The sequence below is a fragment of the Falco peregrinus genome, chromosome 9 (assembly GCF_023634155.1).
Source record: "Falco peregrinus isolate bFalPer1 chromosome 9, bFalPer1.pri, whole genome shotgun sequence".
Classification (NCBI taxonomy): Eukaryota; Metazoa; Chordata; class Aves; order Falconiformes; family Falconidae; genus Falco; species Falco peregrinus.
Genome location: NC_073729.1, coordinates 31273174 through 31290438, shown reverse-complemented (window position 1 = coordinate 31290438; position 17265 = coordinate 31273174). Strand labels below are relative to the sequence as shown.

Sequence of the window (17265 nt, the reverse complement as noted above, 5' to 3'; positions counted from 1 at the left end):
CCCCGGCCAGCACTGCGGCGGCTGGGCACGGACCGGGCTTGGCGTTAGCCCGCCGCCAGGCACCCCCCCGCCCGCTGCCGCCATGGCGCTGGGCTGCCGGTGAAACCCTTCCGTTCCCATGCCCGTCGCCCGGTCCCGCCGGGCAGCACTGTGCCAGCTCCGCGGGCAGACGGGTTGGCGCCCCGGGGCGCGGCAGCGCCAGGCCACCCACCAGCGGGAAGCCACGCCCACAGTGCGGACACGCCCTGGGGCGGTGCTGCGCCTGCGCACGGGCCGCTCCCCCGTTGGCGGGCGGGGCGGGGCGGGGCGCGGCGGCGGGAAGATGGCGGTGGCCGGTGGCGGTGGCTCCTCCCGGTCCCCGGAGCGGCGGCACGACCCGCTGTCACGTTTCACCTGCCCCGTGTGCCTGGAGGTGTACGAGAGCCCGGTGCGGGTGCCCTGCGGACACGTGTGAGCGACTGCTGGCGGCGCGGGGCGGGGCCAGGCCGGGCCTGCGGTGGCGGTGGTTTGGGGCCCTGGAGCCCTCGGTGGGAGGGCAGCTGGACCTAGGCCTGGGCCCGCAGGCGGCTTCCTCGGCGGGGGCAGCGAGGCCTTGGTGAGGGGCCATGGCTCGGTTACCCCTAGAGCTCCCCTTTCTCCACTCCGGGGGCGAGGTAGGCAGGGCTGCTGGTTGTGCGGCCGGGCTGGATCCCGCTGGGGGCCGGGGGATGAATCGGCGCTGCCTGAGGAGAGGGGGCCCCCGCGGGCCCTTCCGCTTTTCAGCAGCGCCATACCGGTGGCCTGGAGCTTTCCTGAAAAACGAAAGGGGGAAAAAAACCCAACCAACCCTAATCGGCAGGGGAAAAACCTAATATTCTTTCACTTTCAGTATCTTTCCCTTCTGGAGGGTGTGCAAACCAAGGGAGCAGAGCGCTGTCCAAAAGCTAAGAACACCGAGCATGATGAGCTAGACTCCTCCCTTCATGCACAAATGTCAACAGGCTGCTCTTGTATTAGATATAATTTCTTGAGACTCCTTTATTGCTTAGGGCAGAAGAATTGGAAGGGCTCTGGATGGTTACGCTGTGTGTCCAGCGGGGCTGTTCTCACCACCCACTGTTTTTCTCGCATCCTAGCTTTTGCACTCCGTGCCTGCAGGAATGTCTTAAGCCGAAAAAGCCGGTTTGTGGGGTCTGCCGCAGTACCCTGTCACCTGGTAGCAGAGCTCTGGACTTGGAAAAGCAAATTGAAACAACAGAAACCACTTGCAATGGCTGCAATAAAAAAGTATGAAAGTATTTGGAAACTAAGTGCATGAAGTGTGCCTGCTCAGCCATACTGCTTAGAGGGAAATAAAGTGCTTGCTCTTCAGCTTTCTGCAGCATCAGGTCAAAATGTTTGTTCTGATAAGTGCTAATTTATATAAGTAGCACCCAAGTGTTGACATTTTTGCCACAGGTTTTTATTGGTACCTGTTCAGAAAGTGAATTTCAAATGAAAGATACTGATTTTAAAATTATAGCAAAATATTGCTTCTGAAGCTGCTTCTGTGAGCATGTCTCTGTGGGAGGAACATTGTAATGAAACAGTGGATGTGGGTTTTAGATAGCGATCTCTTGGCTCTTAAATAGAAATTTATTTGCTTCATTTGAAATAGTTATGAGTCAAAGTTGTCTTATATGGGTGCTATATTCCATAGACTTATTGTTTGTTAGTGTCCTGCATGTTGAGTAACAGGAAGGATGCCATACAGATACTATCTTTCTCTTTGTAAAGTTGAGCTTCTTAGCATTAATTGAATGCAAAGAACATATCAGCAGATGGCAAAACAACAAGAAAAGGATAGTTAGACACACGAAGGGGGGGTAGCATTACACTTAATTTCACTTTTTATTTTTGGGTAGTATCTTCATTCTAGCAGACAGGAAACTGTAGGGCCTTGAATTACAGATTTCCTTATTGTAAATTAGCAATCAGTCTCCACCAAAATCTTTACTAAAAGCCAAATTATTTTCCATACACTGTCTCTTCTCCTCAGTGACTAGGTAAACTAGCTTTACCCAAAGGTTTCTTTTTTTTTGTACTATAGTATAGGTTAAGAAAAGTGAGCTTTTCTGAACAGTGTTGTATTTGTAAAATATTACAGGCAGCAAAATTACGGGTTAACTAATCTATAATCTCAAAGCTTTCTGCCTTGCCAGCTGAAGTGTTTGGGTTTTCCTGCTTTAACACTGTCTGCAGAAATGTGCTCTGTTTTACTTTTTTACTGCTTCTGCTTAAAAATGTGGAAGTAACTGCAAATAGTTTAAATTAACCTTGCTATGCAATTGTTGCCGGTGCAGATGTATCTCTCAAAGATGCGTAGCCATGCAGCTTCTTGTTCAAAGTACCAGAATTATATAATGGAAGGTGTGAAAGCCGTAACTAAAGAACCACTTCACAACACCAGGTAACTAGCTCTTCTCTGGAAATACTTGTCCTTTTTTGTGTCACACACAAAAAAAAATTAAGTAAAAGCAGGCTTTACCTCTTTGTTCAGTTTGTGTGTTAATTGTTTTAATCCTTTCACATAATTAAAAACTAAGCCTTAATCCTGCAAATGACTGTGCACAGGCAAGTATGCACAAGACGTCTTTAAGATCAGGGTACTCGGTAAAAGTAACTATTTTTTAAATAAAACCTTTCTTTCTGGCTCTTGATTTTAGTAACTGATAATGAAGGGAAGTCAGCATTGACTGTAGTGCATTCATCTGCATTGTAGTGCACTGGGTGTTATCCTGTGCATTTAAAAAGTAGTGATAAATTACACTCATAACATTTACAGAACTATCTTTCTGTGTAAATATGGATGATATTCAGAGTTACTTAAAATATTGTTAGGGATTACAAGTTGAGGGTTAAAATTAGCCTGTCTTAATTGCATAGAATAAGATTATTGCTTTGAGTAATTTATATTCTTAAGAGCTAGTAAGACAACTTTCAAGTATTGAATCCTAAAGTTTTTACTTTTAACTTTCTTACAATAAGTAATCTCTTTTCTCCCCCCAACCAGGAACTTCCCAAATCGCTTTACCTTTCCTTGTCCCTACTGCAGCGAGAAAAACTTTGATCAAGAAGGACTAGTTGAACACTGCAAAACATTGCACAGCATGGATGCAAAACAAGTGGTAATAAAAAGTCTTGGTGCAAGAATTGCAATGAAGTCTAGTCTTAAATCCCTTTGAAACAATGAATTAGAGACTTACTCTTGAAGTTAAGTACATATTTATAATTATTCCTGTTGAAGTCAAATGTGGGAATGCTGTTGTCCTGGTTTTGGCTGGGATAGAGTGAATTTTCTTCCTAGTAGCTGGTACAGTGCTGTGTTTTGGATTTTGGATGAGAGTAATGTTGATAACGCACTGATATTTTTAGTTGTTGCTAAGCAGTGTTTATACTAAGTCAAGGATTTTTCAGCTTCTCGTGCCCTGCCAGCGAGGAGGCTGGGGGGCACAAGAAGCTGGGAGGGGACACAGCCAGGACAGCTGACCCAAACTGGCCAAAGGGATGTTCCGTACCATATGACGTCATGGTCAGTATATAAACTGGGGGGGAAAGCTGGCCGGGGGCCGCTGCTCAGGAACTGGCTGGGCATCAGTTGGTGAGTGGTGAGCAACTGCATTGTGCATCACTTGCTTTGTATATTCTAATTCTTTTATCATTATTATTATTATTTTCTTTCTTTTCTGTCCCATTAAATCGTCTTTATAGCAACCCACAAGTTTTTTTGCTCTTAGTCTTCTCTCCCCAATTCCGCTAGGGCAAGGAGAGTGAGCGAGTTGCTGTGTGGTGCTTAGTTGCCAGCTGGGATTAAACAATGACAGCTGTTCATGCATTTAACTTTTACATAATTTTGATGTTGGTTTTCGATACGTTCTCTGGAGGTGACTAGTTTATTCCTATTGCAGCTAGGTCACATCCTTCTTTCATATTTGAAAAATGGTAGACATTGAAAGTTAATTATGCACAGTAACAAACATCAAATTAATAAAATATAATTTGAAAAAAGACATTTAATTTTCTCCTCTGCTATTTTCAGCAAGAAGATAATATAAACCATTGGGAAAAATGCTTGCAAAAAATAGTATATCACTCTAGTAATCTTTATCTGCTGATACTCCCTCTTCGTGTAAGAGGAATTGTGCAACATGGAGCTGTATTTGAAACTTCCATTTTTCTAGAAGGTTTTTTGAATTCCAAATTATTTAGAAAAAAGTTACTTTTTCCTCTTGGAGTGAAGTGATCTTTACAAAGGAGATCAAGAAAACTTTTCTGTTACTGAGAAATAAAGGCTGAACTTTTGTAAAGCAAACAGCTGTAGTGAATTCTGATTCTCAGAATGTAGGGAGAAGGCTAAGCCTTTCCGTTTCAGAGACCTAAGACAAAATTATTGAGGGTTATTTGAGGCTTTTGTATTAAGTGTCCCAGCAAAATATCTGACATAATTTTGCATATAGAATACTAGTTGTCATAAACCTCAAATTTCAGTCTTCCATACTGTCTCTGTCCTGCACTTCCTACTGTAAATGTTAAAGCACTTAACCACTGGGGCTTAATTGGCTTTTTTGGGTTTTTCTTGAAGGTTTGCCCAATTTGTGCCTCAATGCCATGGGGAGATCCAAATTACAGGAGTGCTAACTTCATGGAGCACCTTCAAAGGCGACATCGCTTTTCGTATGATACTTTTGTGGTATGTGTTTCCTCACCTTTGGAATACATCCTGATGATTCTTAAAAGCCCAACATTTTTTACTTAGCCACTACTGTGACATCTCATCCATGCAGATAGTATCGTGAGAGAAATTAGATTATTGGCAAGTCAAGAGAAAAAACAGCTTTTTTTCTGTTCTTATCTGGTGTTGTATTAACCAGCACGGCTGTTGCAGTAAAGGAATTTCTGTACTCTTTGTCCATAGGATTATGATGCTGATGAAGATGATATGATGGCACAGGTTTTGATGCGTTCCTTACGGGATAAATGAACCAACTAGAAGATTAACTGTAAAACCAAGCTTCCATGAGGGGGAAATGCCCAGCATCCTCGCATGTCTCCCTGTACATCCCAAGATTAACTCAGGCATCCTGAAATACGGAATACTTTAATCCCTATCTTGGTTTCAAATCCTGGTTTGGTATTTCTGTACCACTTAATCTTTTGTTAACATGCTCTATGCCGTTTAACCCTGTCAGCCTGATTTTCTTACTTGCTTCAACACACAGCTTGATTGTAGATCAACATGGAGGAGACAAATCTGTTTACTTATACCTATTTCTTGGTTTCTACTGCAGTTGTGTTCATTTGACTGTCTTAAAAACATTCCAAATGGAATGTCCTGAACTAGTTAATAACTATATCTTCCCTATCTCAGTTACATATCTTAAATGATAGTATGAGAGGTGTATTTGTAGCTGTTTTCCTTTAGTGAGACCTCTAGGTGCTAACCGTAATTGTCAGACCAGCTCTCATTTAAAGTGACCTATAATGCCTGTGATTTCATGATGTTTCCCAGTGTTTAAATTCTTATAGGCAGCGTCTCAACTATATGGAAAACATGTCTTCAGTATGAGTCTTCAAACTACAAACTTCCTTAGCCAATCTTTGCACCTGTGTAAGCAACTAGTTCAAAATATTTTACTTCTATGCATGATTATTACTTTCTTCCGTAATTTCTAGCCTGGAAAATAAACTTTAATGTTGGTCTTAGTTAAAATGCATCATTTTTAAACTATTTTAGCAAATATGAATTGTATTTGCTGGCTTTATGATTGAACTGGTGTTTTTGAAACTGATTTTCTAGTGATTTTAAGCCTTATGCTGATAGGGGAATTCAGAAGTTTTTTTCAATACCTCTGCTTTCTATTTGAACTAAAATTTTCGTATATATATATATTCCTAGTTTTCCCATCTCTCAAGGCAACCTGGTAGCAAAACTAACCAATAATTCATAGCACTTGCATAGTTTCTGCGTTACAGATTTGAACAGCTATTTTGAATTCCTGTTCTTCATTTAAATATTGCTAAAGTAGCTGAAGCCGTACTTAGATTGTTTTCCATATAATATTATGTGTATAGTACGCAGGTATAGCTTTCAAAGGAGAAGTAAAATATAACCAAGAAAGCAGGATGACAATTCCAGCACGTGGTAAATGGATACTCTGTATTCAAGTCTATGCCTTTACTATAGAGATTCCTTTTCAGTTTAACATTCTCATTAACTGCACAGTCAAGATGCTGAGATCTAATGATCTAAGACATCTGAACAGAACTTGTAAATCACAGTAGTGTTGAGATGTCTAGTCTAATTTAAGCATGATTAATTGGAGCAGTGGACCTGCACCGCCACAGAATTGAATACTAATTAATATATTTGAGCAGTAAACTTAGTATCACTGCACTCGGCAGACTGCAGCATAGCCTTATACTTAAAACAATGAAACATGCCCCGTTATGTCAGCCAGACCTCTAACGTTGAAGTTGAACTTGGTTTTAGTATGTTTTCCCCAACTTGGTATGGGCTGTTACAGACTCATCCTCAAGTGTCTGCTTGGTGACTGGAAGCTCAGCCTTGGGGTGGGGCGGGCGGGAGAAGGAAATCTCATGGTACTGTGGAAGAAGTACTGTGTTTGGGTTTGATTATTTTTAATGCTCGATCTGCAAAGTCATTAAAATGTATTAGTGGTTGGATGGGGATTTCTGGGTTCTGGCTAGAACACAGTTTGGGTGATACCCATTGACTCTCTAGATTTCTGCTCCTATTCTAAGTGCACTTCCATGCAATTCTGATAAAATGTTTTAAAAAGCAGTTAGAAGCTTCCGAGCAATTACTTTGTCATGTTCTTGAATTTTGAAGACAACTACAAATAAAGGTCATTTAATTTATAAAATCCTATCTTCATGTCAACTCCTGTCATTTCTTCCTCATGGTCTGTATATTTCATTTCAGCGCCTCCTTAAAAACACTTCTTGCTGGCTGTGGGGCGCTGCAGGGAGCAGCTGCAGGGACTTGAACTTCTGGCTTCCATTAAATATTCTGTACGGATTAGTTGCAACTTCGTTTATAATCTTTCAAACAGTGGACCCATGCAGGTTATGAAAAAATAGTTCAGATTAAGTTCAGATTGAGCTCTGCTAGAGCTGGCCAGAATACTGCAGGTGCGGTCTGGTGCCTGAATACTTTTACATGCCTCAGAAACAAACCACCCTAGAGTTGCTTACTAAGTCCTGGAAGTGCGACTATCCAGCAGGGCTTTTCTGTTGAAATCTGTAAAGCCCCCTTAGCTTTTAACTCTTCTAGCTGTGAAATTTGGGATGTTTATACCTTTGTGTCGTCCTCCGTTTAGGTAGCTTCAAATGAGGAGGTGAAGGCTGGCTTGCAGCGATGGCTGGTCAGAAAACGCTTGTGCAGAGTACCCTAGCTGCACAGACCTGCCCCTGGACTGTACAACTTGGGTTTGATCTGCATCAATTGATTACTTGGAAGAACTTGATAGAAGGTATAGGCCAAAAATACTGACTGGAAAACGCATGCTAATTCTACTTTAACTTTAATTATGTCAGTGTATGAATAAGAAGCCGTGTTCCGGCACCTGCTACCCCAGTAACAGTGGGGTTCGCAGCACTGCTTTCTATGCTGCGGAGAGCATCCTTAGAACCACTTGGGAGGTAAACCCAGCCATAGGCTTCCACTTACTCTAGCTGCTGAAAAGTTTTGTGTCTCTGTGCTGCTGACTTCGTCAATTTAACAAAAGCAAAGGTGTTTACACATGCTGTGGTATGTCTTACGGATACTTGCCGGTTGATTTAAAAAGACATTCTGTTGAGAGGTGAATGTGTTCTGTGTATAGGCTTGATTCATCTCCTTTGTATGCAGAAACTCATGATGAAAAAAAACCTTATTATGGAACAAGCTAGTCTGGGCTTCTAAATCCAGTGGAATGTTACTGCAGAAGAGTGGAGGACTCTGCCAGAGCTGCTCGCACCTTGTCAGCAGCTGATACTGTAGCCACAGCAGATCCCAAGTGCCCATTGTTGGTGATAATGTAATTGGGCCACCTCAGACCTGTGAAATTCTCCGTGTCTGGCACGAGGAGTCAGCCTTAGGAGGACAATTAGCTCAGAGGGAGAGGGACAGAGTGGGAAGAGACAAGCTTGCAGTTGAACTGTTTTTTAAATTAATCTGTCTCTAGTTAAAGATTAAGCCTAATAGGTCTGATAAATTGTTGTCAGCTTTAATTACCTAACACAAAAGCATTGCTTCATCTGGAATTACAGCAGTAACGCCACATGCTACACACACCCCAGTTTCCTTACGCTGCGGGGGGGGATGAGGTAAAGGATCCCATCTGTAATGGAACATTAATGGTATATTCTGGGTCCTCATGTCACCTGATTGGCAAAGGCACAGCGAATTTGCATTGAGGCCTTTGGCCAGCTATACTGGATGGTCACTGGTAAGACTAGCATAAGAAGGATTAACGTCTCATGCAGTACCAAGGCTATACTGTCACAGAAAAGCAGATGAGGGATGGGCTCACAGTCCTAAAGCTTTTCTTTGGTTTAAATAAACTAAGAGTGACAACAAGGCATTCGCTTGTTTTGGGGTTGGGGTTTTGTTTGTTCTTCTAATGCAGAGCTTCATAGAATCATTTAGGTTGGAAAAGACCTTTAAGATCATCAAGTCCAGCCATTAACCCAGCACTGCCAAGTCCACCACTAACCCATGTCCCTAAGCACTGCATTTATGTTTCTTAAACACCTCCAGGGATGGTGACTCCACCACCTCCCTGGGCAGCCTGTTCCAATGCTGGACCACCCTTTCAGTGAAGACATTTTTCCTAACGGCCAGTCTAAACCTCCTGTGGCACAACTTGAAGCCATTGCCTCTTGTCCTCTCGGTTGTTACCTGGGAGGTGAGACTGACCCTCACCTGCCTACAGCCCCTGTCAGGCAGTTGTAGGGAACATGCACTTGTCACATGCTTCACGTCACAGCTGCGTTGGTCCGTGCTTCATTCTTCAAAAGCACCTCAATTTTTTATGAGTAAACTACATTACTCTCCTGGTAATAGAAATGAGGACTGTTGAAACCACTAAGAAAACTTCCTTTTCCTTCCCTGCTCCTTCCCCAAAACTCCGGAAAATATTCAACACGTAGTGAAAATAAGCGTGGTTGCTGCAGGCTTGGGTCTGTCTTCTAGTCCTTGCATTTGTTCGGTCTTTACCTAGGACTCAGACACTGGACTTAAAAAAAATAACCCAGTGGAGCTTCTGGGAGCTGTTTTAGTGCCCCCATGCAACCAGTTCCCTTCCATAACTTGAGCGTAGGGGGAATAAACCCCAGTGGCTGGAGCGGTGGCAGGCACGGTGTGAGCCGACAGCAGAGGGAGGTCTTGCATTTTGGAGAGAACCTCCCGGCCCGGTGCTGGTCCTCCTCCTCCTCCACAGGGCTCAGGGGCCAGCGGTGGGTTTCACGCAGCTTCTCCAGTCTTGCAGTGAGGGTGCACACCTCATTCCCACACCTCGTGGCCAGAACTTCTCTTCGCTCCATCCCAGTCCCCCTTGGCAGCAGGAGCTTTGTTCTGTGGCAGGATATTTGAGATGTTTCATGTAGCCATGGGGCCGAGAAAGGTAAAAAGAATTTGCGGCGGATTTGCGCTCTGGAGGTGGATAGAGTGTGCCTGTGAGCTCCCTGGGCCAGCCCCTGTGGGCCTGGGAGTGGATCTGTGCCACGGGCAGGTGGCAGGGCAGCTCTGAGCACCCGTGGCTCAGCTGCTGCCAGAGCCCAGTGCGCTGGTGCAGGGTGGGACGGCTAGAAGCCACTGCCATTTCCAGCCTGTGAATCATTGCTGAGCTTCCCCTTGCCTCTGGTCTCCTGCTCTCCATCCCGTAGCACTCTGGCTCACCAGCACAGGAGGTCAGGTTGCTTTCTCCCCTTGATCTCAGTTTTTCCTCTAGCACATGCAGGTTTTTTCCACGCGTGGTGGTTGGAACAGATCTGATTATTAACATTTCAGAAAGGAGAGAGGAGCAGGCTTTGCTTCTTGAAAGAAAACTGCCTAGTTGGGTTCCTCGTACAAGTGTCCCCAGCGTAACCACATCCGTGGCAGGTGGAGGAGTGCGGGGGGGCACAGATGAGGGGCCCGGGGAGGCACCTGCGGTAGCACCCAGGCTCCTTCCCCCTGCACTGCGGGGTGCTGCACCTCTGGACCCCTGTGAGAAATGGGGTGGACCTGGCCTCTGAGATTAGCATCCCCCAAGGCCTTCAGGAGCACATTTTCCCCTGACCTTCAGGCTGACCCAGGTCAGATAAACACCTGCTGAAAGCTACAGGCGACTGCAGCAAAGGAGGGATGGATCCAGCTCCAGAGCTCGTGGCCGCAGGGGAAGAGTTTGAAAATGTGTCTTGTGTCCGCAGGACTGCGTGTGGCTAGGAGGACAAGCTTTCCAAGCTGTTCCTGCCCTGAGGAAAGACTGACAGTGAGCTCAGCCCCCTGTGCTGCAGCTGTACCGGTGGAAAGCTTTGCTCCCCACTTCTGCATTTCATGTGGGTTGTGGCTAAACAGTAACGTGTGGTCAGCAAGGGCTGGCGAGTGGTGTGTGACGGCTGAGTCACGAGTGGCCCAGCATCACGGGCCCCTTTTCAGCTGGCAGAGCCAGACACTGGCTGAGAGCGAGGAGGCATTCCCAGCAGGTCCCATTCCTCCTCCTCCAGCAGCCGCCGGCAGCTGTCTTGGCCTGGAGCTGAGCACCGCTCCTACAGCAGGTGGCTGGACCCATGCCCTGAGCCCTTCCAGCAGGGAAATCCCCACATGAGCGGGAGGGATGGGGCGAGCTGGAAGCCCAGGGTGGGCTTTCGAGGGAGGAGGACCGGACCGCTCCAGCTTTGCCCACTGCGCCCCAAACACCTGGTAGCAAAGCCTGGGCACCTTCCATGGGTGCGTGTCCCCGGGGGAGCGGGAAGCCAAAGGGAGCGTGTGACCCATTGGGGCTCTTCGACCCACACTGCCGTGCCCGCGGGGAGTCAGGGGAAGGCAGGAGGGAAGAAAACCAGAGGGCAGCTTGGTGGGGGAGGCTGCGCTGCCTGCAACCTGCCCAGCAGAAGGGAGAAGCCTGTCTGGGCAGGTGCTTCTGGCCGCTGCCTGGGGGAAGGAGTCAGCAAGGGCTGTGCTGCATCCCTCCCGCTCCTCGCAAGCCATCGCCTCTCCTCAGAAGATTAATAACCCGGGGCGAAGCGTGTTCCCTGCGCCGGGCTGCGTCCCACCCGTCCCTGCGGCAGCGGCGCAGGTTTGTGCTGACCCGCACCGCATCCCCCGCGGCCGCCACGCGTGGGGGGCCCGGCCATGCCCCCCGGCACGGCGTCTTCCCCCAGCCCCGCTGCTGCAGGCCGGCCCGGCCCGGCCACCGGGGCCGCGGGTCAGTCGCACGGCTCCTTGCCCTGCCTCCCGCCGCAGCGCGGCACGGGGAGCGCTCCGGAGGGAAGGAAGCCACCATCAGCGCCGGCAGCACCGCCAGCGGCGCGGGCACCGGGCGGGCAGCGGGGCCGCCCCGCCGGAGCGCAGCCCCGGGGGCACCCCCGGGAGCGGGGCCGGCACCTGCCGGGCCCCCGCCCCGCCCGGCCCATTGGCTGCGGGACCCGGGGGCCGCCCCGCGCCGCCCGCCCCGCCCCCGCGCCGCCCCCCCGGACCCGGGCCCATATTAGCGGGCGCGGCGGCGCGGCGGCCCCGCAGCGGGCGGCGGCACCGGGGCTGCAAGATGCCGCGCTCGTTCCTGGTGAAGAAGCACTTCTCGGCCAGCAAGAAGCCCAACTACAGCGAGCTGGAGAGCCAGGCCGGTGCGTGGCGGGGCGCGGCGGGACGGGCCGCGCACGTGGGGCGGTGCGGGGGTCCCGGTGTCCCCACGCGGCAGCGAGTGGGTGGCGGACTTCTCGCGGGGGGTGTTTCTCGGTTTTGTGTGTCCCGGGTAGAGACGGGGTGAGGGCTCTCCCGTGTCCCGCGATGGGGAGCCGGCCCTGGTACCTCGGGGCGGGCGGAGACGCCGGGCTCCCCCGTGATGGGGGTGGGAAGGGGCGCGGTCCCCTTCGCCCCATCCCTCGCAGCAGCGTGGGCAGGGGCGCCGGGCCCCCGCGGTGTGGGCTCGGGTCTCCTTTGCCCCGGGACGGGCTGGGGTCCCTTTGCCCCTCCGGCCCCGGGTGGAGCGTGGGGCTCCCACGGAGTGGCTTGGGGTCGGGTCCCGTTGCCCCAAGGTGGTGCGGAGTCCCCCGGGGGTGGGCTGGGCCGGGCACCCTGCAGCCCTGCGGAGCCCCGTGGGGTTGGGTCAGGGCCCCCTCGCCCCCGTTCCCACGGGGAGCATCGGGCCCCCGCTGAGTGCCGCCGCCTCCCGCAGTGCTGGCCGCCCCGCTGCTGTACGAGACGTGCCCGCTGCCCGTCATCCCCCCGCCCGAGGTGCTCGGCCCCGGCGCCTACTACCCACCGCTGGTGTGGGATGCGGGGCTGCTCTCCAGCCTCTTCCCGGGCGGCCCGGGCAGCGAGGCGGCAGGCGGCACGACCCCCGCCCTGGACCTGACCGCGCTCTCCAGCGAGGAGGATGAAGGCAAGAGCTCGGGGCCCCCCAGCCCAGCCTCGGCCCCCGCCGCCGCCGAGCGCTTCCGCTGCGCCCAGTGTGCCAAGGCTTACTCCACCTTCGCCGGGCTCTCCAAGCACAAGCAATTGCACTGCGACGCCCAGGCCAGGAAATCCTTCAGCTGCAAGTACTGCGAGAAGGAGTACGTGAGCCTGGGGGCTCTCAAGATGCACATCCGGAGCCACACGCTGCCCTGCGTCTGCAAGATGTGTGGCAAGGCCTTCTCCCGGCCCTGGCTGCTGCAGGGCCACATCCGGACGCACACCGGTAATGCCGGCTCTCGCCCCTCTCCCTCCCTCCCTTATCGCCTCCCGCTTCCCAGCTCCGAGGCCCCCAGCGAATGGGCAGGCCGGGTGTTATCTGGGAAGATAAGAGCTTCCCAAACCCCCTTGGCACATCTCTCTAAAATGTCCTTTAAATATCCTCTTGGCTGGAACCGAGCACAGGGTCAAGGCTCTGCTCGGAAATCTGTGCCGCTGCTGTTAGTGCTGTGTCTGCCCGTGAGCCAGCCCCAGGGCCACAGTGTGACGGCGCACACTTCACCCCAGTTTCATAAACTGGGGCTATGAGACAGCCGCAGCACTCCCTGATGCCCAAAGCATCCCTCTCTGCCCACACTGAGGGCTCCCAGCCAGGCTGTCCAGACCCGGCTGCCCACCACCGTGGCCTCCAACCCACCGCCCCACTCGGCAGCGATGAGCCCAGCTCAGGGCTCACTCGCTGCCGGGATGCACCACAGCAAGGCTCGGCATGGCCTCTGGGCAGGTGCTGGGGGTGCGGGGCCGGCCACCCCCCGCACCTGTTGATGCGGGTCCGGGTGCCGCAGCTGCAGCCCACCCTGCTGCCACGGCCGCCCGTACAATGAATCTCCTGAGCATCCTTTGTGGGGCTGCGGGGATAGTGTAATTGTTACTTGGCACTGATTTCACACCCTCTTAACGTACTAAAGATGATGGCTGAAGGAAGCTGGGAAGACTTAATTGTGCTTTCCAAATTGAGCATACGCATTTGTTTCCTCCAACAGAGGCTTTCTGGGAGGAATTCACCCTGGCCAGGCTTTTCAGTGCGAGCCGGGCAGGAGAAGGGGGAGCGCGGGGTTAGGAAATAGCTATACTCACCCTGGCGCTGGCGCCTTTCAGCCGCTGCCTGCTATGATATAATTAACACATAGTGCTTGGCTTTCCTGCCTCTCTGCAAACGCTTCGCTTTGGCTCCAGGCAGGAGATGAGTATCATGTCTTCGTTTGTATGTGCGACTGCATTGCTGCTCGCAGATGTTTCCAGCATTAATTTTCTGTGGTTCACCGGGGAGGCTTTTCTGGGAGTAGGAAATTCCCAAGTCCGCGCTTTCCCCAAAGTGAATGCTGTACAGACCTCTCCCGGCTTTCCCTCCAAACAATAACAGCCAGCACTTCTTTTCACTGTGTTCTTCACAAACTTAGGCTAATGAATGGCTCTTTCTTTGATATTCCCTATGTGTTGATGCACTGGTTAATTGGGAGCGTTTCTCTTTGTCCCATAGGTGAAAAGCCCTTTTCCTGTACACACTGCAACCGGGCCTTTGCTGACCGCTCTAATCTCCGAGCCCACCTGCAGACCCATTCAGATGTAAAGAAGTACCAATGCAAAACCTGCTCCCGGACTTTCTCCCGTATGTCGCTGCTCCACAAGCACGAGGAGACGGGCTGCTCCGGCTCTCGCTGAGGACCCCACGCCCCCCGGCCTCTCACCTCGCCAATACCTATATTATAACTAGTTTCTGTAGGAGTTAGTTTCCTCCATCACCATCGCAGTGTGCACCGGGCTGGACCCAGCTACTCTGGCCCTCAAGGCCCTCACACTCCTTGTTCGGTGCCTCCTGTGCAATGTGAAGGCCTGATCCTTCTCCGAGCCCAGCGTCTGAGGGTGCAGGATTGGACCCCGGTGCAAAGCGAGTGTGTGAGGCTCGGGCGCCGCAGCCCTGAGCCTGACCCGCTGCTGCCACAGCCCCTCAGCAGGTGCACCCCCTTGCCGGAGGCACTCGGCACCTTGCAGGGCTGGACCTGCACCCCGGCCCCACCGCTCCTATCAAACATTGTGACCATGTAGCTTGGGGGGGGTTGGGGTTTTTTTTTACGTTGTTTGGTTTTTGTTGTTTTGTTTTTTGTTTTTTTTTTTACCGTAACCACTTGGTAACTTTTAAGAACCAATATTTTTGTAATGAAGGACAAAATGTTAACACACACACCCCCAACCCCGAGTGTATATATGCCGCCTGTAGAAGGTGTAACTATGCAATAATACAGTATCCCAGTAGTTGTGAAGCAGCTGCTTCTCCCCAGCACAATGACAATTTGCAATGCCTGCGAGATTAACAGTGTCCATAAAAGGCATGGGTAGCCATTTCAAACACCAACCCTGTTTACAGAGCAGCTATGCACTCAAGCACCTGTTAATATGACTCTTAACAACTGCTTTTCAAGAGAGCTGTGACTAATAGCAGGCACTTGTCAGCTGATACAATGGTGGCCTGTCCCAAGGCTGCCCATCGACAGGTGTGTGCCAAAAGCCCTATTTATGGGTATTGACAGGTGCCTCCTGAATGCATCTTTCTTTGGACATTGTTTTTCATGGAATCATTACAAAGAGGATGTTTACATTTCAAAGGTACACTGGTATTTATATTTTTGTGCCACAATTTTGTACTGATGAAACTTTTTATATAATTATATACAGTTTATTGATATTCAATAAAATGGTTAATTTATAGTAGGGTTTTGTGGGTGCTTAGGGGGAATGTGCAGCAGTGAGTTGTGGGGACTGGGGTGCTGGGCTCAGCTCTCAAGCTCCCACCCTGCGCTCCTGGCTGCAGGTGAAGGGTGAGGGGATCTGCAGAGCCTCTCCGAGGAGGAAAAGTCGGAAAAGGCAGGCTGAGTCAGTTCCTGCCGAAGGGTTGGGGCTGGGCAAGGGGCAGCTGTGTGGTGATGTGGGCTGGTGGGGGGCTGGCGTGCAGTGGATCTCCCTGGCCCCGCATCCTTCCCAGCCTGCCTGGGTGGGTGCTGGCTTCCCCGTGGGGCTACTGGAGCTCCCAGAGCCTGGCCGTGGCCCCCAGCACTCCCTGGGGAGCAGGTCCATGCTGCAGCATAGGGGATTGCTCCACTGGGGCGGTGGGGGTGCCTCCAGCTCTTGCTGGGCTCCCGAGCCTCCCTGGGGATGGCACCTCAGTGAGCCAAGCCTCCAGATGGGTGACCTGATGTGGGTGGGGGGCAGTGGAGGTGGCACATTCTGCAGAGCCCTTCTACCAGTGCAGGTGGGGCTGTCCCCTGCGTGCCCACAGTTGTGAGGGGACCGAGGGACAGGTGCTCCGGGATGCCCCAGGTACCTGCCTCTCGGATTTCCATAATGAAACCATCCCAGTGCCCCAAAACACCTGCCTTGCACCTTCCCAGCCACCTCCAAATCTGGGGTGCTTCAGGGACACCACAGTCTTGCCACATGCCTCCCTTGGGGGCTGGGGTTTTGTCGTTCTCTCCCCCGCATTTTCTTGGTGCCATCTCCGGGGCATTGCTTTTAACCAGGGAATAAAAGCGTGTGCCCCCCAGCACTCATCCCCCCTCCAGCCCGCTGGCGCCCGGCTCCCTGTGCCTCTCCCAGGGGCTGTTACGGAGCAGGAAGATGTGTGTGGCTGTAAAAGTGAGCAGAGCTGCTGCTCGGCCCTTCTTTAATTAAGAGCTCGCCCAGTATAAACTGACTTTCCCAGCCGAGTTGGACTCATTACTTGATTATTAAGCAGGGCAGGAAGTTTTGGGTTTGCTCTTGTGTGTGCTTTTTTCTTCCTTTTCCCAACAGGAAGCGGGGGAGGGGCACTAATTACTTTCAGCTTTCCATCCATAAAATCCTGGAGCCGCAAAAGCAGCTAAACAGTTAAAAAAAAGACCAATTTTGAGAACGGACCACCTGCAGGAGCTGGAAAGGAGGCTCAAGGAGCGGGTAAGCATGGAGCAGAATCCCGCCGAGCCCTGCTGCCCAGCGAGGTGCACGCGGTCTCGCAAGCCCGGGTCAGTCCCACCAGCCCGGGTCGGTCCCACCAGCCCGGGTCGGTCCCACCAGCCCAAGTTGGTCCCACCAGCCCGGGTCGGTGGTGGCTTTGCAGCTCCGACGTGCCGGAGTCCTCGGTTATTGCTCAGCGTTGGGGCCCTGCAGCATGCATCCAGCCGCAGGGCCATGGGCTGTGCCTTATCCCCATCCACGCATGTCGTGGCTGTCACACACTTGGATGCGGACCCTTTCCCGCGTCATTCAAGCTGTTGCTTGATCCACTGGCACCCACCCGGGAACCCTGCCAGCTCCCTCCCTCTCAATGGGCTTCAACTAATATTGGTTAGGCAGATGAGGAGAGCTGGGAGAAACCTCCTCCTCAGCAATCTTTCCTGTGCTCAGTTGTGATGGCTTTGTCCAGAATCTGGCTGGGACACAAGGCTTTTAGAGGGAAGGTACAAGGTGGAGGACAGCCTAGGCTCCGTCTGACAAATCCAGCTAGCATTCAAACACAAATGCAGCCTTAAAACATGGGAAAAAAAAAATGCTGCCTGTTCTGAGTCACTGAAGCGCAGCCCACTGGCACTTGGGCTGCTGCTGCATCTGCTCCCTGC

The 17265-nt window shown here is 51.2% G+C and overlaps 2 protein-coding genes across 3 annotated transcripts; both read left to right on the top strand.

The window, feature by feature from the left end:
- Window positions 1–103: 103 nt before the first annotated feature.
- Window positions 104–6907, top strand: RNF114 (ring finger protein 114). The gene is made up of 6 exons (XM_055814145.1): window positions 104–450; window positions 1116–1266; window positions 2322–2428; window positions 3032–3146; window positions 4601–4708; window positions 4934–6907. The coding sequence occupies exons 1-6, from the start codon at window positions 119–121 to the stop codon at window positions 4997–4999; spliced, it is 879 nt and encodes a 292-aa protein (XP_055670120.1). The 5' UTR covers window positions 104–118; the 3' UTR covers window positions 5000–6907.
- A 4671-nt stretch (window positions 6908–11578) lies between these two features.
- Window positions 11579–15385, top strand: SNAI1 (snail family transcriptional repressor 1). 2 transcript variants are annotated; one of them, XM_055814144.1, is made up of 3 exons: window positions 11633–11847; window positions 12399–12902; window positions 14157–15385. In XM_055814144.1, the coding sequence occupies exons 1-3, from the start codon at window positions 11769–11771 to the stop codon at window positions 14336–14338; spliced, it is 765 nt and encodes a 254-aa protein (XP_055670119.1). In that variant the 5' UTR covers window positions 11633–11768; the 3' UTR covers window positions 14339–15385. The 2 variants fall into 2 exon arrangements, with proteins under 2 accessions (XP_055670118.1, XP_055670119.1); XM_055814143.1 differs by having other exon boundaries at window positions 11579–11847; window positions 12399–14290.
- The last annotated feature ends 1880 nt before the right edge of the window (window positions 15386–17265 follow it).

Bases quoted from the DNA above. Each gene is read 5' to 3' on its own strand.
- SNAI1 (XM_055814143.1), top strand. From the start codon at position 11,769: ATGCCGCGCTCGTTCCTGGTGAAGAAGCACTTCTCGGCCAGCAAGAAG. The intron at 11,848-12,398 runs GTGCGTGGCGGG...CGCCTCCCGCAG, and splicing joins CGAGCTGGAGAGCCAGGCCG to TGCTGGCCGCCCCGCTGCTG.
- RNF114 (XM_055814145.1), top strand. From the start codon at position 119: ATGCCCGTCGCCCGGTCCCGCCGGGCAGCACTGTGCCAGCTCCGCGGG. The intron at 1,267-2,321 runs GTATGAAAGTAT...TTGCCGGTGCAG, and splicing joins GCAATGGCTGCAATAAAAAA to ATGTATCTCTCAAAGATGCG. The intron at 4,709-4,933 runs GTATGTGTTTCC...CTTTGTCCATAG, and splicing joins TTTCGTATGATACTTTTGTG to GATTATGATGCTGATGAAGA.